This window comes from Peromyscus californicus, unplaced genomic scaffold (assembly GCF_007827085.1).
Source record: "Peromyscus californicus insignis strain IS unplaced genomic scaffold, ASM782708v3 Scaffold_6__1_contigs__length_162567912, whole genome shotgun sequence".
Lineage (NCBI taxonomy): Eukaryota > Metazoa > Chordata > Mammalia > Rodentia > Cricetidae > Peromyscus > Peromyscus californicus.
This window is the reverse complement of record NW_026294584.1, coordinates 137869772-137897600: the sequence shown is the minus strand read 5'-3', so window position 1 is coordinate 137897600 and position 27829 is coordinate 137869772. Positions and strand designations below refer to the sequence as shown.

The 27829-nt window shown below is 40.9% G+C and overlaps 1 protein-coding gene across 1 annotated transcript; it reads right to left on the bottom strand.

Moving 5' to 3' along the window:
* Window positions 1-1578: 1578 nt before the first annotated feature.
* LOC128099751 (C-type lectin domain family 4 member A-like) lies at window positions 1579-19183 on the bottom strand. The gene is made up of 7 exons (XM_052721571.1): window positions 19107-19183; window positions 10875-10975; window positions 9683-9799; window positions 6225-6326; window positions 3898-4049; window positions 2884-2996; window positions 1579-1723 (listed from the first exon to the last, which is right to left on the bottom strand). The coding sequence occupies exons 1-7, from the start codon at window positions 19181-19183 to the stop codon at window positions 1579-1581; spliced, it is 807 nt and encodes a 268-aa protein (XP_052577531.1).
* Between the last annotated feature and the right edge of the window lie 8646 nt (window positions 19184-27829).

Sequence of the window (27829 nt, the reverse complement as noted above, 5' to 3'; positions counted from 1 at the left end):
GGGACTCTGTAGACAGTTGATTTGAAGTAATGGAATCCTTCTGGACTCCAGAACTTGAAGCCTGACTCTGAAATGAGAACATTCTTGGGGAGGCATGACCTGAACTTGTAGAAAATTTAATTAGTAAATAAAATAGTTTTGGCTATGGCTTACCAGAACAACCATAAGAAATATTTTGGGGGTGGCTGAGGAAATATAAGCAATATCATGTAACATATCAGAAAAGAGTTGTTAAATTTTCTAAGAGTGATACTGGTATTGTTTTTTTGTGCACTGACAATTTCAGATGATATATACTAAAATATTGCCTGAAGTGTTATGTATCAGACTAACTCTCAAGTGCCCTATCAAGTAACATGTGCACATATATGCATACACAAATATATATCTATATCAAGTTATCAAAATGTCAACAATTGATGATAACATCAAGTCAACTTTTGTTTCAAAATACTCATAGGAAGAAGTTGAAAGGGCTTCCAAAGTGTTAAGCAGCATGCAGGCTTCCATGGGACATATGGCTCTCCTCAATGTCCATCCACAGGGCAGAGGCTGTCCCTAATGCAGCAGGCACAAGGTGGGACACCAAGAATAACAGGCGGTACCAGTAGAAGATTGGCTATCATCTTCTTAATCTTGCTGTTGAGAAAGGCCACCCAGTCCAGTATCAGCCACCATTGGAGGCCCACATCAGCCTCACAGCCCCCATAGCACCTGACATACTAGCCATAGGGACCAAGTTCCTGAATGGGTCCTGGTAGTGCAGGTATTGGGAGACACGAGAAAATGCTGTTGGAAGGGCACAAACTGCCAGAGAAAATGTGAGTAAGCACTGAGGGTCAAAGTGACAATAGGCACCAAGTCACCATGTCTGTCTGAATTTGCTTAAGAAGATCTTAAATGTTCTATACCACACACACACAAAGCAGACAACTGTGTTAGGTAATAGAGGGTGTTGCTTACTTGATTGTGGTAGCCATTGTATAATACATTTCCATATCAAGTCAAGACAGTGTAATGTAAATATACATAATTTATTTGTCCATTATACATCATTCCTCTATAGACAGAGGAATAAGGAGAGAGAAATTGATAGAGGGTCCACACCATACAATTCTATCATCAAATAAGACTTTAGGAATCTAAGAATGGACAGAGAAGCTGGTGTGCTTCTACATATGCACAAAGGAATTCCGTAGAGTCTCAAGTCTCTGGTATATGGGATTCTCATTATATTAAGAGCTTAGGATGAAGAAATAAGTATATATGGGGACCAGTATTATCATATGGAAAACTGTTGCCCACCTACCTAAATTTCTATGGTCATCTCTTCCACAAGAAGATCTTTGCAGGTGCCTGTGTAATGCTGTATTAAAATACAATCCGCCGGACGGTGGTGGCGCACGCCTTTAATCCCAGCACTCGGGAGCCAGAGCCAGGCGGATCTCTGTGAGTTCGAGGCCAGTCTGGGCTACCAAGTGAGTTCCAGGAGAGGCGCAAAGCTACACAGAGAAACCCTGTCTCGAAAAACAAACAAAAAAAAAAAAATACAATCCATGTCCATGGATAAAGTTTGATTCATAAATATATTTTCTTCATCTGACAAACTGACTTCCGCATACAACTGCAAGGGATGTCATTCCAGCCCCATCTAGAAGATGAATGATTTACAACACATTCTTCATTGTCGTTCTTATTATTGGGTTGCCCTGGGTGCCAGAACCTGGAAGGGAGAAAAGAGCGTCAGGGTGTTTCCCACAGTGATGCTGGGAAAGAGAAAACAAGAGTAAGCAAGATGAGGATGTGGTGGGAATTTGTGGAAATCAGATTCAGGTGTGTACAAACCAACCATTCTCCACCACCCATGTCTGACATGTCCCTGGAAAACAGGCCCACCGCACTCAATATTCTCTTAGCTTGTTACCTAGAACACATCCCAGAGGCTACTTTATTCTACTTCATCCCTAGGTCTTGGTATCCAGGGACTGTCATTTCATGTGCTTCCTTACATGATGAAAAACTCTCTCCTTATTCTTGTGTTTTAATAAAGGTTTTTTTTTCATTTTACAAGAGTCTTATTTTAGAGACTGAAAAGATGTTTAAATATCTAGATAATATACTTCTTTCTAATATCTAGGACAAGTAATTTAACATCCTCGATTCCTCTTTTCTTCTCTGAAGACTGAGAACGAGAATAACATCACTACCTATATCTCACAACAGAAATCAGGAGAGAATATGGGAACATACTAAGATATTAGAGTTTTTAAATAATTACATAAATACAACAAAAGACAATATCAGAATGTGGGCTTTTGATTTATGAGAAATAATCAGTTATGATCTTGGGATTAATTTTTATTATAATGCTATAAATGAGAGCTCGGGAGAAGACTCAAAAGTCAAAAGTGCTTGTGCTTTGGCAGAAAGTGTGACTTCTTTTCCCATCACACCTGTTGGTGCAGTCACACCACATGTGACCTCAGCTCTGAGGAACCCAACACACTCTCCTGGGCTCCATGGGCACCCACATGCACATGGCACACCCTTAAGAGAGACACTGATATACACACGAATAAATATAAATTAAATCCTATTGTTAAATATGTAAAGAGACTGAAAGCATAATGAAACCCACCATGGTGTAGCACCTGGGTACTTATCATGCTACGCACTTCAAACTCAATTTCCTCATCTATCCTAGAGTACCAGTGACATGTGCCTCACAGGACTCCTTGATGAGGAAATGGGGATAAAAGTAACTCCATCCCCAGCACTCACACCAGGAGTGAGCTGTTTTAGTTTCATAACCAACAGCTGGAACACCCTAAAGTCTTCTCATGCTACAGGACCCAGGACTCCTCTAGGTAACTCTGGACTCACGTGGCACTTTCATTGTATGGTGTCTGATCAACCCATTGCCACTGTCGATGACCTCGATCCGAAAGCCCAATATAATAAACAGCATTAGGATCCAGGATATTGGTGATGAAATCCTAAGAGGAAAGAGAGAGAAAGCTTTCAGCCTGGATCAAAAGCTTCTTTTTCAATTATAGAATTTTTATAAGATCTTTTAAAAAGTTACTTTAACCATACAAAATTATAGGTCCAATATGATGCACACGTGGAAATATATAATAATCAAATCCTATTCATCTCTCTAGGCCCCTCAACAGTTTTCAAATTATAGACCAATACTCACTAACTATATATTTTAGAGGTACACTGTGATATTTTGACTGACTTTTTCTGGTCACACAGAGATGAGAAGATAAAGAAAGGATCAAGGAATAGAAGAGCCACCCCACCCCCAGGAGTGCCATCTTCTCCAGCTGACCAGGACACAAAGCCATCACTCAGAGGCCTGATTTCCATCACACTGGAAACAATCTCTGTCCATGATCATAATGAATTCTCATCTCAGACTCACTCCCCTCTTTTCTTCCCCAGCACCATTCTTTAATGTTGTGCATGAGAGAATTTAGCAGATGTAAGCATTCTCCATTCATAACCTCAGATATTTCATTTCTAATGGTTGGCTGTGACTCTCCTGATTCGATCCCCTTTCCCTACTCAGCTCTGCGCCCTCCTCTGTTAGGCAGTGGGTACTACAGGAAGCATTAGAGTGCTGAAATCACAAACTGCTCTTTTAAGCAGAAACATTTCACCCTTCTCTCCACCCTCAGATGTTGCATTTCTGTTGCCATGGTTCCTTGTGGGTTGTTCAGCTTCACTGATGCAGGGCCAAGGTGTAGAATGCCAAGGCTGAAGGAACCTTTCAGGCTACCTGATGGAAGCCTTCTGCCACATCAGCAACACCCATGTCAAGAAAACTCCCTCTTAGTAAAAAGAGGCAGAGAGCAGGCCAGGCCCAGGCCCCGCTCTCCCAGGATGCACCTGCTCTTCCTGGCTGTGGATCACCATCAGATGAGCACCCATGCTGGAGCACTTCTCCTCACTCTCTCTCCAAGATGCTGAGTCATTCGAAGTGAAGTAGCAGTGGGAACTAAATGGCTTCCAGTCCTTTGGGCAACAGCTCCAGACTTTGTCTTTGGGGGAAGAAGGAAATGTAAGTGTAATGTCATAGAGTCATTTTAAAAGCTGCACGATGTGGAGACCACATGGAAGCTGGGGCTCCAGACTTCTCCAGATACAACAAGGAGCCCCTCAGATGCCAAGCAACACCAGTCTACCTCTGTGGACACCAACTTCAAGGCCCCATTGTCCTATTGGGGTGCTGTCAGGAAAACAGAGTGTAAGGACACTCAGACCCTGAGGACATGATGCCAAACTGGGTCTCCAAAGAATAGAACTCATCATACCAAGAAAAAGAAAGTTTTCATATTACATAAATATATACATATTTGTGCATGAAAACAACAGGTAACATTAACCAAGGCAGCAAAATTTCAGAGTTAGCAGACAGATATTTTTAATTGGTGATGATAAAAGTGGTAATCAATATATTACAACAAGCAATATAACAAAACTATACATTTATCTAATAACTTTGAAATGCCCATGACAGATGTTACAAGAAGAAAATAAAAACATTCTGAAACATGTTATAAAAATATGTTAATCATCAACAAAAAAAAGATATAAAGAGCTGAATGGAAATTTTTATCTGAAAATATATTTGAAGTATTTCAGGGTGTTAATTGTATCCTGAAGGCAACGGAGATATCAGTGAACCCTCAAGGGCGGAAAAACTGAAATGAAACAGAAAAGTAAAGTCTCACGTTAAAACCCTAAATATCTACAGATGAATGAGTCCCCGTAGAAATTCCAAGATTCTTCATCAGATAGATGGACAAAACAATCTCAAAAATCATATAGAAATGCAAAAAACGCTAGAGAGCCAGAGCAATCCTGAAAGAAAAAGAATGATGTTGGAGGTATCACCAGACCTGACTTCAGGCTACACTATAGAGCATGGTGCCACAACAAAAGTACGCACGTTGATCAATGAACACAACAGAGAACCACAAACATGAACCCACACAGCTACAGCCACCAGACTTTTCACTAGAAATACATATCAGAGGAAGATCGGCTCTTCAACAAACGGTGCTGGGAAAACTAGATACTGATGTGCAGAAGAATGAAACTAGATCCATAGGCATTCTGTGTAAATATTGACTTCAAAACAGACTCTAAATGGATTAAACACCTTACTGTGAGGCCTGGAACCCTGAAATTGTTACGGAAAAAAATAAAGACAAGAGATCAAGATGTAGGCATAGGCCAAGACTCCCTGAATGGGACTGCAGGCTGCTTTACAGCAAAAGATCCAGTGAGTGAAGAGAGAGAGATCTGCTGAGAAAGGCAGGAAGCCCAGACAAGCTCAAATGCTCTAGGGAGACATGTGTTACCCAAAAGGTCTGTTGACAAAGACAGTAAACAAACTGTGTCTATTTAGGGCTAGATGGTTTATTCCAAAGACATTTCAGTTACAGATGTCAAAGACAGTTGAGAATCTTTGCTTACTCAGGGCCTAAGTGATGGATAGCGTTAAGCACTTCCTTCTCTTTCCTAAATCTAAGTAATACATATTCATCAGTCCGTCTTCCAGCTTAGTTTACGAGAAAAACAAATTCTCTATTCAAATCTTGAGTAAATTACACTTTGTAGACACTGTAACTGAGAGTGCAACAAGATCATTACACACACACACTCAAGAGAACACTTGAGGGACTGCAGAAATGCCTCAGTGGTTAAGAGTGTGTACTACTCTCAGAGAGGACTGGAGTTCAGTTCCCAGCACCCCCAACCTGTGATTCACAACCACATCTAACTCCAGCTCCAGGGATCTGACACCCTCTTCTGCCTCTGCAAACAATGCACTCACGTACACCAACCCACACACAGGCACGAGTATATATAATTAAAAATGAAATCTTAAATACACACCATTGAGCATGACTCCCTGGAGACGCTCACATTCACGCCATTAGATTTGCTTTATTCTTTCTGGAGCTCCTTTCTGTTTCTAATAAAATTCTGCTCAGCCTAGTATTACTTCTCTCTCCTTGAAACTCTTCTTTCTTGACACTAGGGGGCACAAATCCCAATTATGTCTGACTGGAGACTTCTAAAAATAACTCCACAGGCAGCTGGTACTGAGTGTGGGGTATGAAGTTGTGTCTCCATAGAGCTCATTGCTGATGGATCTACCTGAGAATCGTGTTGGAAATGCTGATTTTAGGCACATTAAGTTTTACCTTTCGAGGGTGAATGCTGTTTTGTACACTCCAAGTCAGTGTAATTCAGTTCTTTCATAATTGCTTTTTCATCAAGAAGTGGAGGATGTTTTTTAAACAAAGCTGTAAAACAGAACAAAACAATTCATTTTACTGGTAGTGCTAAGACTTTTTTTTTTTTTTTACTTTTACCTTCTTACATTCTTTGTAGAAACAAAATCTATAAATGTCCAGTTACCTGATTCGTTAGAGTCTGCGTAGGACAGATTCCCCATCACCACAGAGTGTGGAGCCTGTGGCCTTAACACTTGGGAATTAGAATGAGGGAGAATGGAAGTTTCAGGTCATCCTTAACTATACAAGTTAGTATAGTTGGTTGGTTGGTTGGTTTAGCTAGCTTGTTAGTTTAGTTTAGTTGGCTGGTTGGTTAACTTAGTTGGTAACTTAGTTGTTGGTTAGCTGATTAGTTAGTTAGTTAGTTAGTTAGTTAGTTAGATAGATAGTTAGATAGTTAGTTAGTTAGTTCATAGCTAGCCTGGGCTACATGAGACCTTACCACAAAGAGAGATATTTTTACAATCCCTCACAGCCAGTATTAATTACCCTGCTCCTAGTAATTTATGACCACAGATATATTCAGGAAGATCTAGAAAGACAGGACAGAACCATGATCCTGGGGACTTTTCAACATTTGATGGAGGGTACAATAAAGACTACATCTAAGGTGATAAGTTCTATTCAGTATGTGCACACCCCAGGAAAGGTGAGGGAGAAATGAGCTAATCCAGAGCAGTTCCAGGTTACCTGAGCACGGAAGTTATAAAAGCCCGACTCTGATCAAAAGGACTTTGTTCTCGTCCTCTTCTTTCCTGTATCTCCCTCCACCCCAGCTCTGACTTCTCAGAGTCCCCACACTTTCATGGAGTTCCTAACTTAAAACTAACTCACCTTTCCTCGAGAAATTGAATTTTCTTTCTTCTCTTCCTCATCTCCCACTTGTTCCTGGAGTCACTAGATTCCGGCTTTCCCTTCTGCTCATTTACCAAGCATTCCTGAACTAGATGTTAATGGCTCCTCCTGTCCACTGATCAGTCATCTTCCTGTTGGACTTCTCACATTGCCCTGCCTGCTTCTCTTCCTCCTTAACTGTTGTGAGACAGTGACTCCCTCCAGTTTTGCCCGGTCCTGTTTCCTGCTGTTTCCTGTGCTCTTTCCTACCTCTTTCCTTCTACACCCATCTCTCTTGAAACGGAACACTGCATCCAGTTCCTTCTGTATCTCTCTCCTCCAAATTCCTCTTCCTTAGTGATATTCACTGTCCTAGGTTGGTGGGGTGGGGGTGGGGAATAGAAGTGATTATTCTGGTTTTCATTCTGTTTTTGTTATCTACTGCCTATAAGCAAAGGTCTTCTAAAATGTACACCTCTTTCCTAAAACATGTTAATATGCATCAACTAAATTGTGCATCTGATTTTTAGGTGAACATAAACAAAACTTAAATCATCATAATTCAACTCAAACCTGCTACTCACCTTCTTCCTCTTCAAATAACTTCATGATTGCTGACTTTATGAAATCAAAATATTAAAGTCATATCTCCTTCCTAATTCTCAGCTATCAATAATTGACCAAAACATCACATCCTTTTGGTCCAACTTATCTTCTCCCCAGTGCATCACTAGCATGATATTTCGATCAAACCCCTAGTGCTACTCAAATGGATTATGAATCAACATACTAATTTCTCCTTCCCTTCGTTTTCACATCTCTATAAGAGCAAGCTATTCTAAGTCAGTTTTAATTTTATCATGTCCTGCTTCAGATTCTTCAGTGAATCTCCATGACTGGGGCACGTTACAAAACTGGACACACTTCTCAACCTTCCCTATATGAATATCCATTTAGTCTATGCCTTTGCAGTTTCCTTCTCAAGAGACTGGTCTGTGTCTACTTCATCTAATCTGAGCTGCCTTTAAGAGTTCTTTGGCCACTAAAATACACAAAGGCAAATGTGTGTGCGCTCCATGTTGGGCTTGGCTTACTGCCACCATCCTTCCTGAAAGTCTGAAGTGGTCATGGGAAGCTGGGTTGTCTGTTACTGATGTATGACTCCATGAGAATGAATAAGCTCACCTAGGACCATGGGAATCTCCAAGAGAGACCAGTCTCGGCTAAGCAACCAAGAAAGAATTAAATCAATAGTTCAATTAACATACTCACTTTTATGTTGGTTAGTGGTTGAGCAACAGCTACTAAATAAAATAACATTAAGAGTGGATGCCCTGTAATATGGTATGCACTGTTTTGTGATCTGAGTCCAGTTTTGTCTGCCCCTACAGTTTCATGCTTAGTTCTCCATTGTTGGAGCCCATGTAGATTTCCTAGCAGCTTTACCCAGCAGGTCTGCATAAAGAGGAGGATTGGATCACAGGCCCGAGTACCAGGTGTCTGAGATGGTCTGCACTTGGGTGTGCTGGGGAGGTCTTTTGCTCCACCCACTGGCATTCCTTTTAAAACCCTAGGGCAGAGACAGTCAGGGCCCGATGGATTAGGATCCAGGCCCACACAAGGATAGCCTGTATTGTCTATCTTTTTCTCTCCCCTCTATCCTTCTATCTAATATTTCTGCTGCTTCTACTCAAGAGTACTCTGGGGAAATGTGGGGGTGTGATGGCCCCCACACTCCATGTAGCACTATACATGACAGTAATGTGTACTTATATTTGCCCATATTTTCCACACTCCCACATGTCTAGGACATTGCTGGCACACACAGGTCTAGGTGTCATCTGCTCCAAGCTTTTCTTAGCCCCCTGTGCTTACTCCTTACTTCTCACCTGCACAGCATTTCCCATGCAATTTTTTAAGCACTGGTTCACTTGACTGCTCTCTAAATTTTTTAAGACTGGGGATTGTAGCTATTTCTTGACTCTCTGACGTGCTGCCCAATATATAGTAAATGGATATTTCTAATTATTGCATGAATAAATAAAACATCTACATGAAAATATAGTTTATACATTTATGGTTTTGATAAATTTGAAGGCCAATGTACAAAGAATTCCACTATTTTCTAAATTAGCTTTCAGGTCTCACATAATTTCAAACAGAAAATAAATGATTAGAAGGGACTGCACTGGAACACTGTCCCTGGAATAGCTCTGTCTATGTCTTCTAAGCCTCTATCATTCTAAAATATAGATGGCTATGTGTCCAAATGCTGCTGATGAGGAAATACAGGTGTGTTCTCCTTACTGGATCCTAACAGAGATGCCCCAGGATTTCACTCTGTGACACCAACACACAAATGCTTCTCTAGTGAGATTGAATGACTTTTACAGAAGAGTTATTCTGAAACAGAGAGAAATTCCCAATGTCATCCATCTCTCCAGAGAGTGTCTGTCTCGTTTTCTGGGTCACCATCTGTCTAATGAGTCCCTTTCCTTCTCTGTGTTTAATTCTCCCAGGGGCATACTTACTGATCAGAGCAATGGAGAATAAGATTTTCAATATCAGTAAAAGTATTATGTATGAGGTGAGGAGCAACTTGGAGAATTTGTGACAACTTTCATGACTCATGGTCTTCTTTTGAGGAGCTGAAAGACAAACCAAATTCATGTCTTCAGCTCTGTTGCTATTTCCTCTTCTTTCTCCTATTCCACTCCTTTTGTGCGTGATAAACACTAGTACCATGATGTTTGAAATTATAGGAAAATGCAAACAGGAAATATCAGGTTAATTATAGAAACATTACAATATGTACAAAATCACTCATTCCTGACACGGAGAATGATTGTTGTCAGTATTTTCATATGTATCTTTCCAACAAGTTTAAATCTTTTACATATAAATATATATTTTCCACAATTGGAACATCATTAACCACTGGTTTGTGACCATCATTTTCTTTGACAATATATCACGATATTTTTAGTTTATGTTTTTTGGTTTTATTTTGAGACAGGGTCTTGGTATGTACCCCAGGCAGACTTTGAATGCACTATATAGTCCAAGTTGGCCTCAAACTCACAGCAACCCCCCTGCCTCTAACTCCTGAGTTTTGTGATTACAGGCTTCTGCCAGCACATCTGGATGAACATTATTCTATATTATGTCTTCCTTATCAGTTTTATTATGGTTGCATAGTATTTTATGATATACTTTTAAAGACTTCAAGCTTGCTTCCAACTTCAAATATGCAATAGTCAAGAAGTCACATTTTATGATAAAGTCACCAATGTTTTTAGTCACCACTTCTAAGAGAGTTACAATACTTCCCAACCATGGTTGAGGTCCTGAGTTTTGTTCCCATCACAGGAGGGAGAGAATGAAGAAGATACTCAACAATTGGATGCCAACAGACTATGACATGTCAACAGATGGAGGGGGAAATCAGTATGCCATGGTTTAACTTTGAAACAATTGGTTACACATATAAATGTGTGTTTATATGTAGAAAAGATACAATAACATGGGTGGTGGGATTTTCTCTAGATGGTAAAAGACAACACCTTCCTTCTCTATTGTACAATCCCACAACCTTTCACATCTGTCTACAGGCAACACACTTGGTTGAGACTCCAGTGACCCAGAGGCATGGCCAGTGGCTAACATCATCTTTGTCCTTTACATCATCACTCACTAGGAGCATCAAAAAAAATGTTTTCTTACCTGGAGGAGAGTCTGCATCCATATCTGAGAAATCAAGTTTATTCATGAGGGTCTTGTTAATATAAATGTTTTCTGAAAACGTGTTGAGACGAAATCTTCCCCTGCCCTCAGAAGACGTGTGTCATCCCTTCTTTAAAATAGGTCCTGAACAAGAAACAAATTATCTCAATACCAGCTAGACATGAGAGGAAATAACAGACAGCTGCCTTGAGAATAAACCATGAGATACAGTCCAGTGACCTGAAAAGGGAGATTCGCAGGTGGAGAATGCACCCAGGATCTTTATACAATCATAGAAATACCAAGAACTCAATGGGGGAGAGAAGAAAACAGGAAGGAGTGGAAAAGAGGAACCAGGCCATTAGAGAAGTCAAACTTCTCACAAAGTTGAGATTCTGACACTCAGTTTGAGTTGACCTCTACAATAAAGCCTCCATTTCCAGTCTTGTGCTGTGATTCCTACTCCTTCCTGGTCTCCATAGCTGCTTCTTGGCCTCTCTGAGGCTTTAACACCACACTCAAATCGTTACATGGACAGAAGCATTCTTGAACCTAAAGGCACCTAGTATACACCCTAGACTGTCCCACCTCATGGGGACATTGTCTTCACCATGCTCAGTCTCTGGAACCTATGTCAGCACTATCTTACCACATGGATACCCCCTAAACCTGCCTGAGCTCTGACACCCAGTTCTTACACAGCCCAGCAAGGATTTCCTCGTTCTCTTGAAAGTCACTAAGTACCCACCTTGTGTTTTCCACTCCCACAATCTGTATCTTGCCTAGTCCGCAGAATCAATGCCTGGTTTACCCTCTGTGGGGAAGATTCCCTCAGTCTGCAGAGTCTGTGGATTCCAACCTGACTTGGAGCTAACACTGTGCACTAGAGCCTACCCTCACCTCCTTCAAGTGCTGAGGTATCACACCATGCTGTCTTCTAGGACCCTCTGCTCACTCACTCATTTAGTGTTCTGACATCCACAAGAAGGGGCCTCAAGCATGGATGCCTTCTCCCACTGCTTCAGCTCAGAGGCTCTGCACCTGCCCACTCTCAGACACAGCTGACCTTGTCACCTCTCAGGCTCTGAAGTCTCACACCAGGCTGCTGCTTGTGGACTCACTCCCCATTCAAGACACATTTCTCCTCACTGCTCAGGCTCCAATTCTGCTGTCAAGACAGCCCTCTGCACAGACAGATCATTGCTTCCCCACACCCTACCTTACCATGGACGCCTACCCTGCCTTGTCATGTTTAATCCTTTACTTGAAATTGTATTATTTAATAAGAAAAATGGAAAATAGTATTTTTAAAGTATAAAAGAAGAACAAGAGAATTAGTAGTTCTCCATATGTCGTTCAAGGACCCTATGATTCATGCGTGCACATCCTCCCAAATGTAACCACTTATCCCAGGAGATCTATCATTCAAACTAGTTTACAAAATTAAGTTCTAAAGTTACCTCTCTCCCTTAGGGAGAAAAACACAATGTGCATGAATTATACTGTGTCATCAACAATTTCAGGACCTAACTGTCTTACAACACCAAACACTTATTTCTCAATCACATTTTATTTGTGCTTAGGGTTTTCCTAAGGTTAATTCTGCTTGGATCCTTTCATGAATTTCCTCATTCTGGAGCCAAGAAAACAGAGTAGTTAAGCATGAAATATACTCCTCTATTCTAATGTGGTGTTCAGGGCTAGTGATATGGCTCAGCAGGTGTAGGTGTTTGCTACCATGCCTGACTACCCAAGTTCAATCCCTGAACATGGTAAGGAAAACCATCTACTACACGTCCTAACTTCCATGTCCATCTACACACACACACACACACACACACACACACACACACACACACACATAAATAATGTAGTGGTCATTAAAAAGTCACTCTTATAATACTGGTCAATGGCAGTCACTTGCACAAACCTATAAATAGGTAGAAAGACAGACTACCTACAGTGCAGGTCCCACAGGAAAATGTGTCAAGAGCATCAAAGTTTAATCCTTCCACAGAGAATTACACAAACATACTTTATCAGTTGTGCAAACTACTTCCAATCACTTTACATTATCTAGCTAAAGGATTGCTGACAGCAATCAAAAATGTGGTGTAAACAGGAAAACAAACAATTAGCAAGATGGAGAGAGAGCTTATAGGATAGGAAAAAAAAACCTTTCCCAACAGAACTCATGAACTGAGCAGAGAATTCTCAATGCAATAAATACAGATGGCCAATTGATACCTTAAAAAGTGTTCAAAATAATTAGCCTTAAAGGAAACACAAATTTAAACAATTTTGAGATTCTGGTTTGTACCAGTCAAAAGAAAGTGGAGACATAAGAATCCCTGAAAGAATATTGGGCATATACCCAAAGGATGATCAATCATCTCACAAGGACAGTTGTTTGACTATGTTCATAGCAGTGTTATTTGTAATAGCCAGAACCTGGAAACAGTGTTGAGACTGGATTTCTCCCATGATAGGATTTGGTATGACTTAGGCTTGTGCACTCTTTAACAACCACTGTGAGTCCTATATTCAGGTGTCCTGCTCTGTCCAAAGGACACTGTTTCCTTAGAGTCATCCATCACATTTGGCTCTTAAACTTTCTGTTCCTCTTCCACAATGTTCCCTGAGCTCTGTATGGAAAGGAGTTGTGGTATATATGTCTGTAGGTAGAAATTTTCCCGTGTCCATCCCAGTCTGCAGCCGCTCAGACCCAAGTAAACACACAGAGGCTTATATTAATTAAAACTGTTCAGCCATTAGCTCAGGCCTACCACTGACTAGCTCTTACATTTAAACTCAGCCCATTTCTGTTAATCTATATGTTGGCACATGTTCCATGGCTTTACCTGTGTGCCATTACATGCTATTCCCTGGATGGCAGGCTGGCGTCTCCTAACTCAGCCTTCCTCTTCCCAGAATTCTCCTTGTCTGCTTATCCCGCCTATACTTCCTACCTGGCTACTGGCCAATCAGCGTTTTATTAAACCAGTGTACAAAAGCATTATCCCACAGCATTCCTCCTTTCTATTTAATTAAAAAGGGAAGTTCTAACTTTAACATAGTAAAATTATATAAAACAGTTATCAAGCAAGAATTACAGTTACAATATCTAGTTTATTTATATTTGGCAAATTCAAAGAAAATATTCTACTTATCTGATATTTGTTAGTCTAAGGTTTCATATCTAACTTATCTTTTATCATAACTAAGGAAAATTATAACTATATAGTCCTCAACTACATCAAAAAACTCAGATAATATTACCTAATAAAGGGGAAGGGATAGGTATAGGATATTAAGGTAGATTATGGTATATACTAGTAAAATAATTTTGTAAAGTATCAGCCTTAGATAAATTGTACTGTTATGGATTCTTGTATATTGATAGAAATGTAAACTATTTTTATATTCTTGTTCCAGATAATTTATATAGTGATACAAATTCAGAACCATATTTGTTGTAATGTACATATATTTCTATTCTTATTTGAAATGGTTTCTATATTGACACAAATGTAAAATAATATTTGTTATACTGTATGTATGTTCTACCTCTGCTTAGGATATATGGTATATTGATATATGTTTAGGATAACTGTCATATTGCATAGTGTACTATACATTTCCAACTCTGCTTTAGCTATTTTGTGTATTATCACAATTTTGAAGTCATTGTCCTTTTAATGTACATTTGCTTACAGACTGTTTACCCTGTTTACGTGAGGTCTTAGTCCTTAGGTTATCTAGGTATATAAGATTTACAGATTTATAGTTACCTATGTTTGTCATCTCTATAGTTATTTTAGATAGGTTCTCCAGACTTACAGAAACATATGTCAGATGGATAGATAGTCTTCAAATACTTCATAGACCTAGAGAATATAGCATTTAAATGTTTTGATAACTTGGAATTCTGTTGACGAGAGACACGATTGCTCCTGGCAGCACTGATATGATCCAGAAACAATGTTGGGCTTCTCAGGCATTTCCGTTTGGAAGTTTGTCGTTACCTTGGCACAAAATGGCCTACTGGGCAAAGACCTGCCCTTGCCTCGACTGCTGACAGAAAAATGGTCTGACAGATACTCGAGGCCTGTAGCCAATTTGAATGCAGCAGTGATGCTGAGAAACTTTAGGTGACTGTCCAGGCTGCCAGCTGTCTCTGTCTACTCTCACAAGACTCCCAAAAGTTGCTTGCGTCCTTTTCCCATTTCTCAGATGTTATATTCCTTCTCAGGTCTTTGATGGAATTGAAGACTAACAGTTATAGTTACAATCTTCTTGTATCTTAGCTAGAACATATTAAGTATTAGATTTAGGTTCTTTAGGATAGGGCAACTTTTAGAATGATCTTTGTAACATGTCATTTACCTATGCTCCACACTTCTCTGGATTTTAGTATGTGTCTCTTGTTTGATAGTGTTTGTGTTGGTTGTAGTTCCATCTTGTCTAGGTCATTATCCCTTATTCCTCATGGACAATATTTGATAATAATTCCTATTGTATATATTTTAATTAGGTCCTCAGGTTCTAAATCATTCCATTAAGAAGTGTAGATGCACACATTATTCCCCTTTAATCCTTTATAACACTACATTCTATTGCTCCTTCTTTGAAAGCCCCTCCCTTGGCCCCTTAGAAATTTCCTGGCCTCGGGTTGAGGATTTAGCTCAGTGGTAGAGTGCCCAAAGTATAATGATTTGGGTATGTAAATGGGATTGTAAACCTTGGGAACTCGTTGGTTCCTTCATAGTAATGCATCTCATTTTTAAATTGGAGCTAATAGGATTTTGTACCCAGAATTTATTATATTGTTAATACTTTTTTGAAATACAGGGTAACAACTAGTAAGCAAGAGGAACAGCAGGCTGCACCACGTGGATTCTGGTAGCAACATGTGGTGGCTGCAGCTTTTCCAGTGAGCCTGGGAAGATATTGTCCATTAGCTTCCCAGGGGTTAAACAGAGCTGTTGGTGTTGAGCGGTTTGCCTTGATCTGTTCAGTGACTTCTGCTCGGCACCGGAAGAGAAGACAGACATATTTTTATAATATAAGCATACTTTTCTTGTACATTGTGTTCATTCTTGAATAAAGTGAGCTCACTGTTGGCTTGTAGATATTAAAAAGAAAGTATTGATTTTGATTCAATAAATGTTTTCTTTTAGTTCTGAAAAAAATTATAATGTGGTTACATTCTATTTTTCAAGTGGATGATTACAATGAATACAGGTAGAAACATGTCTCCCATTTCCCTTTTGTGTTTAAACAAAGTCATCCCAAAACCCACATGCATTCACCTCTAAGTAACTTGTTATAGATTAACAGAGTGTAAGCAATCGGGGCAGGGTATTTTTCTCAGCCAGTTCTTTTGCTGGCAGGCTGCATTTAGCAGTTACAAAGAAAGGACTAATCATTTTATTACTTATCTCAAGAGGTAATCTTAAAAGAAATCTTAGAAGAATCACAAATCTAAACTTTTATATTTGAAAAACAATCAGTCATCTCTACTTTAAATCTCAGGGTGCATACCCATGCAGCAACAGGTTTTTGGTTTTTGGTTTTATATCAGGAAACTGAGAGCAGAAATGGGTACAAGGAATTAATCATCACCTCTGGTAATGAAGCAATCCTAGCAAGAAAGGCACATCGGCTGGTAATAACTGGGCTGCTTTGTTCTTGTTCCCTGACTTAAACGAGTCCCTCACTCAATTATGTGCCTTTCTAAACCTTAGATTGGTTTTCTTGGGTTATCCTCCTCGAAGCTATTCACAGAAACATCTCAATCTAACCTTAAGTTATTTTTTAAGGTTTTGTTTCAGCTATGATGCACTCTGAAATTTATGAACACATCTCCCAACATTAAGATTAGAAGAATTTAAGCTAGCTGGGCTTTTGGGACTCAATTGTTTCTCTTAATCATTAACCTAAGCCACAGTCTATATGGCTCCTCAGTAGAAACTCATGTGTTCTAGCTGTGTGGCACTTCCTTGTTTTGTTGATTATCCTCTGCAGCCTCTGCTTTATCAGAGGCAGAGGCAACATTTACCTATGTTATTTTTTCCACTAAACTAACCTCTATCATAACCCCTTACTATATTTATTAAAACTGCTCAATCATCAAAATCCTATTTCAACTAACACTATTATTGTATAAAATCATTGCTTAGGAGGAAATCATCTTCATAATAACTCACAGGTAAAACTTGACTCTCTGAGTACAACTGTGCAGTAGAACCGGATATTACCAAGAGATGATCATACTGCATTAAGGGCAGTGGGGATCTCCCCAGGCCCATTCACACCATGCCAGATACCAGAGGAAGATGGCAGCAGCAAAGATGGAAATCTACAGCAGTAGCAAGACATGTTCTGGGGCTGAGGTTCTTGGGGCCATGCCTATCTGAGATTCACCCATGAGAGTTTTGATTCCTGGTGAGTCGGCTTCCTGAACCTTAACTGTCACCTGCTGCTCCTCTGACTTGGACACTGGCTGGCACACACACACACACACACACACACACACACACACACACACACACACACACACACAAAACACACACACAGACACACACAGTTCATGTTTCTAGGTTTTATCCTGCTTTTGTATCCAAACATCCTGAAAACCATGGGTTCACACTATTACCCCATTTTAATGTAATGCCACCACTGGTCTCAATTCTTTCACAAATTTCAGCATTTCTACCTACTTCTGTGAGTGAAAAATCTGTGTTCATTATCTCTATGGAAAGCTCTCAAGTGACAATCTCTTGGAAGCTGCCCATCACCCTCCCACGTCCTCCACTAAGCTACCTGTCTCTCCAGGATGGGCTTCAGCCCTCAGGTCAAGCCTGTGTACCCTAAACTGATACAATCCTCCCTTTAGCTGGATGTTCCCTCTCAGGACCAGAAACCTTGTTGAAGTTCTCACATCACGAGGTAGGAGGCCTCTTCACCAGGCTCCTGCTCTGACTCCTGGTGCTAATCCCTGAGGAGTCTCCACTTACCCCCTGAGGCTTTAGCACTCCACCAAAGCCACCTCCATGTGCAGAAGCCCTCATCCCCCTGGAAGGTACTGAGTGGCCACACAGAGCTATCCCACCAAGTAGACAGCATCCTTACTTTGCCAGTCTCTGAAACCTATACCAGCTCTGCCTTCTGCACAGACACTCTCCTTGGACTATTTGACCACTACACCCAAAGCCAGGACATCCACAACCAGGCAAGGGTGCTCTCCTTACCCTACTAGACACTAAGGTCCCATGTTGATGTCCACCACAGAGACACTCTTTACCCATGTCTTGTCTGCCCTCTGCAAGGAAGCTCCTTTCAACCTTCTGTGTCTCTGAATTCAACCCATGTGGAGCCAACATTATGCACGTGTGCCTTTTCACCACAGATACTTTCCTCACCCTGCATGGGTACCCTCCTCACTCTACATGGGTGACCTCTTCACCATAAACAGGTGCACTCCTCACCATGGTAGCACACCTGTGCCCTCCTCACTCTGCACAGGGGCCCTACTTACCATGCGCAGGTGTATTTTATTTGTGCTGAAATGTGATTTTATTTGTATATTAATAAATAAAGTTGCCTGCGGATCAGAGCTAAAAACAAGCCATTTAGCAGAGGTCTGGCAGTGGTGGCACATGCCCTTAATCCAATCACATGGCAGGCAGAGTCTCTGTGTGTTCAAGGACACAGCCAAGCGGGAACATTTAATCTCAGTAGGAAACATAGAGACCTGGAGTTCTGTATAGGCAGGCAGTGACGAGGAAATCATGTGGTTGGGTTTAGAGCAAATGAGAAGGTAGAACAGAAAGGCAATAAAAAGACAAGTCACACAGGAGAAAGTCTCTCTCTCTGAGGGGAAGAACAGCAGCGACTGGTAAGCTAAAGGCTATTGGCTAGTGCTCTGATCTCTTGGGCTTTTAACTTGGTATTTGGCTCTATGTTTCTTTTTTTTTTTTATATTTTTTTTTATGTTTCTTATTTAATAAGGCCGTTTAGAATTTCATCTATACAGGTGCCCTCCTTACAAAGCACAGGAGGCCCCCTCACCTCTCCAAATACCCAGTTCCTCCATTAGAATCCTCTTCTCACCTATTTGCAGTTCTGACTCCCCACAGGAAGTGACCTAATGAGTTCATACCCTCCTCACCATGCTGGAGCACAGACTCCCTACAAGTGACCATTCCACAGCATAGCTGCCCTCCTCACCTCTCAGGCTCTGGCGTCTCACACCAGACTGCTGCTTGGAGAATCTCTCCTGAATCCAGACACTTTCTCACCAGCATGCTGACATCTCCTCACTGCTTGGACTCCAGTTCTGCTGTCAGGCCAGCCCTCAGCACGGTCACCCAGACTCTGGACCAGTCCATTGCTGCCCCACACCTGACCCTTCCACAGACACCTGCCTTGCCCTCCCTACACCATTCTTTATTCAGTAAGTTACTAAGTAACTGAGGTGCTGCAAGATAAGAAATCAGATATGACAGAATTAAAGTCCTATTGAGTATTTCCATGGTAATAAATATGCCTAGACACCACTTCCCTCCAATCACAGATGCTCAAGGGTTTTCCCCTCTCAGCAAAATATTTCTAAAGTTATCATATCTCACATACACTAAAATAAGTCATATACACTATTTAAGTGGCTTCCAGCAACAAATTTCTTGTTTGTGTATGTCCTAAGGGTCTATGGGTCACTGAAATGCTGTTCACCTTCTGTACACATTTATTATTTGGGAGCCAGGATCATAGAGAATCATAGCTTCTAGTAAGTAGAATGTGTAGTAGCCTCCTGTACTTAGAGAATCAGATTCATTCTCATTCTATGGGCCAGTGAACGTGACCAGGACAAACCAGCCAATTGGGGTTGAAAGCATACCCTATATAAAGGAAGATTGGTCAAAGGCTTTGAAACAGTCCTTTAACAGAGGAGTATGTAAGCACTTAGGAACCAGCATAGCATCTATACCTAATCCCTTTTCTGTTGACTCTGGAGATGTCTTAATATTGAGTTTCAAAATGAAACATTAGTCCCATCAGCAGAAAAGAGGTACTATTGCAACACAAGCATGAAATACTAAAACTTGCTGGAGAGATGGTTCAGTGGTTAAGAGCACTGGCTGCTCGTCCAAAGGTCCTGAGTTTAGTTCCCAGCAACTATACAGTGGCTCACAACTATCTATAGTGGGATCTGATGCCCTCTTCAGGCATGAAGTCATACATGCAGATAGAGCACTCACATATATCTCATACTTATCTCTGATATTGAACTAAATTAGTGTCATATGGGTTTAGTATTGGGTGTCTGTCATGTACACCATGGGGTCTGTCAGGAAGCAGTGAGGGAGTGCCTGGGACAGTGATGGTGCACATTCTCCTGTTTACCTACATCTGCGGTCATATCATTTTACACCTGACCTGTCGAAGAAAGACTTTCTCTGGACTTCTAACCAGGTATTGGGAGGTGACCTGTGGTGGTATTGTGTTCCCCAAAATATTGTGAACCATAATAAACTTACCTGGGGACAGAGACAGAACAGCCACAATATTAAACATAGAAGATAAGCAGTGGTAGCACACGCCTTTAATCCTAGTATTCCAGAGGCAGAAATCCCTCTGTTCAAGGATACAGCCAAACTTGGTGACTCATGCCTTTAATCCCAGAAAGTGAGCCTTTAATCCCAGGGAGTAAGGCAGAAAGCAGAAAGATATATAAGGCGTGAGGACCAGAAACTAGAAGCATTTGGCTGGTTAAGCTTTTAGGTTTTGAGCAGCACAGTTCAGCTGAGAGCCATTCAGATATGAGGACCCAGAGGCTTCCAGTCTGAGGAAACAAGATCAGCTGAGAAGTTGGCCAGGTGAGGTTAGCTGTGGCTTGTTCTGTCTCTCTGATCTTCCAGTTCACACGAATACCTGGCTTAGGTTTGATTTTATTAATAAGAACTTTTAAGATTCATGATAAGTGACCTCTCTAATTCTTTGGAATTCCTGGAGCTATTGGGAAATCTATTTTACCATGGTAGGCCATGAAGCCTTATGCTGCTCAATTCTATCATAGTTCATGCTAACAAGATGATTCATGGTGGGAGCTCATCATTTCAGAAACACTGACCATGTGATCAAAGTGTGAAGCCTTTGAGCCATGAGATGCTCACCCTGGCAGGGAAGTGATGCTGAAGACTGATTTCACTCTCTTATCAACCAAACATTCACACCTATATAATGAACCCTGATAAATCTCTGAACATCAGAGCTCAGATGAGTGCCCCCTGGTTGGCCTATTCTGTATACTGCCACTCATTAACATTCTGGGAAGGAGATGCATCCATGGGGTCAATGGAAGTTCCCTTTATGGGACTCTCTGACCTCACCTGATATGTCCCTCACTTTAGTTCTGCTTAGTAGCTTTCTACATTTAAAAAACAAAAAACCCAAAAACCTATAGGTGCTGTGGCAGCCGAGGCGGTGTAGCTCCCTCCGTGACAGGTTCGGCCTGGCACGCGCCTCTCACCCAGTGCAGCCAGGGTGCCCAAGAGGAAGGTTAGCACTGACAGAGCGGAGAAGGCGGAGCCCAAGCGGTGCGCCCAGAGGCTGTCGGCCAAGCCCGCCACTGTCAAGGTGGAAGGCGGCCGCGGGAAAGGATAAATCATCAGACAAAAAAGTGCAAACCAAAGGGAAGAGGGGAGTGAAGGGCAAACAGGCAGAGGTGGCTGACCAGCAAACCACAGATGTGCCTGCAGAAAATGGAGAGGCTGACCACCGGAGTCCAGCCTCTGAAGTCGAAGAGAAGAAGCCAAGGCCGACTAACCATCCATCGTGTCTGTCAGTGTCCCTGCCTCCCTTCTTGTACAATCCAGAGGAATATTTTTATCAACTATTTTGTAAATGCAAGTTTTTTAGTAGCTCTAGAAACGTTTTTAAAAGGTGGGAGGAAGTCCCGCCTCATCCCATTTTTTAAGTGTAAATGATTTTTTAGGAGGTTAAATCACTTGCTGGTTGTTTATTTTTTGGTACAACCAGAAAATAGCAGGATACTGAATCAGGAGAGGCTGTGACTGTCTCGGGGGTCACCATAACATTCCGTAGAGGGGCTAGTTTTGTATCCTACAACACAAAGCATACTAAATGGTAATTTGGAGTCTTGGTCATGCATTTATGTCTGGAATATTTTCAGTTACTTCTGGTCTCGTGTTTCTAGTAGAACTGTATCCTAAAAAACCACTCCTCGGTCCTTGCCCTATCAGAACTATCTCTGGTCATGGCAGTCCCTTTTCCTAACAATTGTGATAATGTGCTATGAAAGATTGAAATTTTGAATATGTACTGTATGTGGAATAAAATTGTGAGTCAGTGGAATTAAGGATTGTGAGCATTTGATTGTTATGTGAGGTCTTAGGGAAAACTTGCCAAGTTTAGGATGGAACACCACTGGAATAAGTTCAAAGAGAAACAACACATGGCTCTTTTGGGTACGTGAACACAATGTCTGACTCTCAGAGTTTGGGTCCATGTTTTAAGAATTGAAATGTCTGTGTACTCAACCAATAAAGTCTCAGTTGTGAAAGAGAAAAAAACTATAATTCAATTAGAACAGAATGGTTAGTTCAGTATGTCATCCTAGCAGCTCATAAATCCACAGTTATCATGGGATCCTGGGACTCTGCAGACAGTTGACTTGAAGTAATAGCATCCTTGGGAACTCCTGAACTTGAAGTCGACTCAAAATGAGGAGAGTCTTGTGGAGGCATGGCCTGAACTTGTAGAACAATGTAATTAGTAAATAAAATATTTTTGGCTATGGCTAACCAGAACAGCCATAAGAAACATTTTGGGGATGGCTGAGGAAATACAAGCAGTATAATGCACCATATGAGAAAAGAGTTGTTAAATTTTCTAAGAGTGATAGTGGTATTGTTTTCTTGTGCACTGACATTTTCAGATATATATTAAAATATTGCCTGAAGTGTTATGTATCAAACTAACTCTCAAGTGCCCTAATAAGTAACATATGCATACACAAATATACACACACATATATATATATACAGATATAATTTTCAAAATGTCAACAATTGATGATATCATCCAGTCAACTGCTATTTCAAAATACTCTTAGGAAGGGCTTCCAAAGTGTTAAGCAGCATGCAGGCTTCCATGGGACATATGACTCTCCTCAATGTCCATCCACAGGGCAGAGGCTGTCCCTAATGCAGCAGGCACAAGGTGGGACACCAAGAATAACAGGCAGTGCCAGTAGAAGGTTGACTATCATCTTCTTAAACTTGCTGTTGAGGAAGGTCACCCAGTCCAGGATCAGCCACCCATTAGTGGCCCACATGAGCCTGATGGCACCCATAGCACCTGACACACTAGCCATAAAAACCAAGATCCTGAATGGTTCCTGGTAGTGCAGTTATTGGGAGACACAAGAAAATGCTGTTGGAAGGGCACAAACTGCCAGAGGAAATGTGAGTAAGCACTGAGGATCAAAGTGACAATAGGTAACAATGTAATCTTGTCTGTCTGAATTTGCTTAAGAAGATCTTAAATGTTCTATACCACACACACACACAAAACAGACAACAATGTTAGGTAATAGAGGGTGTTGCTAACTTAATTGTGGTAGACATTGCATAATACATTTCCATATCAAGTCAAGACAGTGTAATGTAAATATAAATAATTTATTTGTCAATTACACACCATTAATCTAAAGACAGAGGAATAAGGAGAGAGAAATGGGTAGAGGGTCCACACCATACAATTATATCTTCAAATAAGACTTTAAGAATCTAAGAATGGGCCGGGCGGTGGTGGAGCACGCCTTTAATCCCAGTACTCGGGAGGCAGAGCCAGGCGGATCTCTGTGAGTTCGAGGCCAGCCTGGGATACCAAGTGAGTTCCAGGAAAGGCGCAAAGCTACACAGAGAAACCCTGTCTCGGAAAAAAAAAAAAAGAATCTAAGAATGGACAGAGAAGCTAGTGTACTTCTACATATACACAAAGGGATCCTGTAGAGTCTCTGGTATATGGGATATTCTCATTATATAAAGAGCTTAGGATGAATAAATAAGTATATATGGGGACCAGTATTATCATATGGATAACTGTTGATGCCTACCTAAATTTCTATGGTCATCTCTTCCACAAGAAGATCTTTGCAGTATCTGTGTAATGCTGGATAAAAATGAAATCCTTGTCCATGGAAAAAGTTTGATTCATAAGTATATTTTCTTCATCTGACAAACTGATTTCCGGATAGAACTGCAAGAGATGTCATTCCAGCCCCATCTAGAAGATAGGTGACGTATTTCAACACATTCTTCATTGTCATTCTTATTGTTGGGCTCACCTGGGTGCCAGAACCTGGAAGGGAGGAAAGAGCATCATGACATTTCCCACAGTGATGCTGGGAAAGAGAAAACAAGAGTAAGCAAGCCTGAGGATGTGGTGGGAATTTGTGGAAATCAGATTCAGGTGTGTACAAATGAACCGTTCTCCACCACCCATGTCTGACATGTCCCTGGAAAACAGGGTCACCTCACTCAATATTCTCTTAGCTTGTTACCTAACAGTTCTCCCAGAACACATCCCAGAGGCTACTTTATTCTACTTCATCCCTAGGTCTTGGTACTCAGGGACTATCATTCCGTGTGCTTCCTTACATGACAAAAAGGTCTCTCCTTATTCTTGTGTTTTGATAAAGGGTTTTTTTTTTCATTTTACAATAGTTTTATTTTAGAGACTGAAAAGATGTTTAAAATATCTAGATAATCTGCTTATTTCTAATATCTAGGACAAGTAATTTAACATCCTCGATTTCTACTTTTCTTCTCTGAATACTGAGAATGAGAATAAAATTACTACCTATATCTCACAACAAAAATCAGGATAGAATATGGGAACATACTAAGATATTAGAGTTTTAAAATAATTATATAAATACAACACATAACAATATCAGAATTCGGGCTTTTGATTTATGAGAAATGATCTTGACATTAATTTTTATTATAACACTATAAATGAGAGCTAGGGAGAGAACTCAGACATTAAAAGTGCTTGTGCTTTTGCAGAAAGTGTGCGAGTTCTGTTCCCAGCACACATATTGACACAGTCACACCACCAATGACTTCAGCTCTGGGGAATCCAACACTCTCTCATGGGCTCCATGGGCACCCACATACACATGGCACACACTCAAGAGAGACACCGATATACACACAAACAAAAATAAATTAAATACTATTGTTAAATATATAGAGAGACTGAAAACATAATGAAACCCACCATGGTGTAGCACCTTGGTTAGGTGCCCTGGGTACTTATCATGCTTCACTCTTCAAACTCAATTTCCTCATCTCTCCTGAGAATATCAGTAACGTGTGTCTCACAGGACTCTTTGATGAGGAAATGGGGATAAAAGTAACTCCATCCCCAGCACTCACACCAGGAGTGAGCTGTTTTAATTTCATAACCAACAGGTGGAACACCCTAAAGTCTTCTCATGCTACAGGACCCAGGACTCCTCTAGGTAACTCTGGACTCACGTGGCACTTTCATTGTATGGTGTCTGATCAACCCATCGCCACTGTCGGTGACCCGGATCTGAAAGTCCAATATAATAATCAGCTTTAGGATCCAGGATCTTGGTGATAAAATCCTAAGAGGAAAGAAAGATACAGCATTCAGCCTGGATTAAGTGCTTCTTTTACAATTATAGAATTTTTATAAGATCTTTCAAAAGTTATTTTAACCATAGTGTGGGGCGTTTACCCATCCACCCCCACAGTTCCCCAGAGTTTTCTTGAGTGCGAGCAGCAGGAAATATTAGATAGAAGGATTTATTGCGGAGAATATCGCTGAGATAAACAGATAGAGAATAAAGGATAGCCTCGAGAGGGCCTGGAACCTATTCCAACGGGCCCCGACTGTCTCTGCCCCAGGGTTTTTATAGAGACACCAAGGGGTGGAGCAAAAGACCTCCTCCCCCAGCACAGCCAAGTGCAGACCATCCCAGACACCTGCACTCAGGCCCGTGGTCTAATCATCCTCTATGCGGACATGCTGGGTAAAGCCACGAGGAACCCGAGAACGGGCTCCCACACCATACAAAATTATAGGTCCAATATGATGCACCTATGGAAATACATAATAATCAAACCCTAATAATCTCTCTAGGTCCTTCAACAGTTTTCAAATTATAGACTAATACTCATTAACTATCATTTTAGAGGTACACTGGGATACTTTGACTGACTTATTTCTGATCCCAATGAGATGAGAAGACAAAGAAAGGATCAAGGAATAGAAGAGCCACCCCCACCCCCAGGAGTGCCATCTTCTCCAGCTGACCAGGACACAAAGTCATCACTCAGAGGCCTGATTTCCATCACACTGGAAACAATCTCTGTCCATGATCATAATGAATTCTCATCTCAGACTCACTCCCCTCTTTTCTTCCCCAACACCATTCTTTAATGTTGTGCATGAGAGAATTTAGCAGATGTAAGCATTCTCCATTCATAACCTCAGATATTTCATTTCTAATGGTTGGCTGTGACTCTCCTGATTTGATCCCCTTTCCCTAGTCAGCTCTGCGCCCTCCTCTGTTAGGCAGTGGGTACTACAGGAAGCATTAGAGTGCTGAAATCACAAACTGGTCTTTCAAGCAGAAACATTTCATTCTTCCCTCCACCCTCAGATGTTGCATTTCTGTTGCCATGGTTCCTTGTGGGTTGTTCAGCTTCACTGATGCAGGGCCAAGGTGTAGAATGCCAAGGCTGAAGCAACCTTTCTAGATTTCTGATGGAAAGCCTTCTGCCACATCAGCAACACCCATGTCAAGAAAACTCCCTCTTAGTAAAAAGAGGCAGAGAGCAGGCCAGGCCCAGGCCCCATTCTCTCCCAGGATGCACCTGCTCTTCCTGGCTGTGGATCACCATCAGATGAGCACCCATGCTGGAGCACTTCTCCTCACTCTTATTCCAAGATGATGAGTAACCCACAGTGAAGAAGCAGTGGGAATTAAGTGGCTTCCAATCCTTTGGGCAACAGCTCCAGACTTTGTCTTTGGGGGAAAGGAAATGTAAGTTCAATGTCATAAAGTCATTTTAAAACCTGTTTGATGTGGAGACCACATGGATGCTGAGGCTCTCCACTTCTCCAGATACAACAAGGAGCCCCTCTCCCCTCAGATGCCAAGCAACACCAGTCTACCTCTGTGGACACCAACTTCAAGGCCCCATTGTCCTACTGGGGTGCTGTCAGGAAAACAGAGTGTAAGGACACTCAGACCCTGAGGACATGATGCCAAACAGTCTGGGTCTCCAAAGGATAGAACTCATCATACCAAGAACCAGAAAGTTCTCATATTACATAAATATATACAAATTTATACATGAAAACAATAGATACCATTAACCAAGGCAGCAAAATTTCAGAGTTAGCAGACAGATATTTTTAATTAGTGATGATAAAAGTGGTAATCAATACACTACAACAAACAAGATAACAAAACTATAGGTTTATCTCAAAATTTTAAAATGCCCGTGATAGATGTTACAAGAAGAAAACAAAAACATTCTGGAAACAAGGTTTTAAAATGTGTAAATCATCAACAAAGAAAGATGTAAAGAGCTGAATGGAAACTTTTATCTGAAAAATATATTTGAAGTATTCCAGGGTGTTAATTGCATCCTGAAGGCAACAGAGATATCAGTGAACCCTCATGGGCATAAAAAGGAAAATGAAACAGAAAAATAAAGTCTCACGTTAAAACCCTATATATCTACAGATGAATTAAGTCCCGATAGAAATTGCAAGATTCTTCATCAGATAAATGAACAAAACAATCTCAAAAATCATATAGAAGTGAAAGAAACCCTGGATAGCCAGAGCAATCCTGAAATAAAAAGAATGATGTTGGAGGT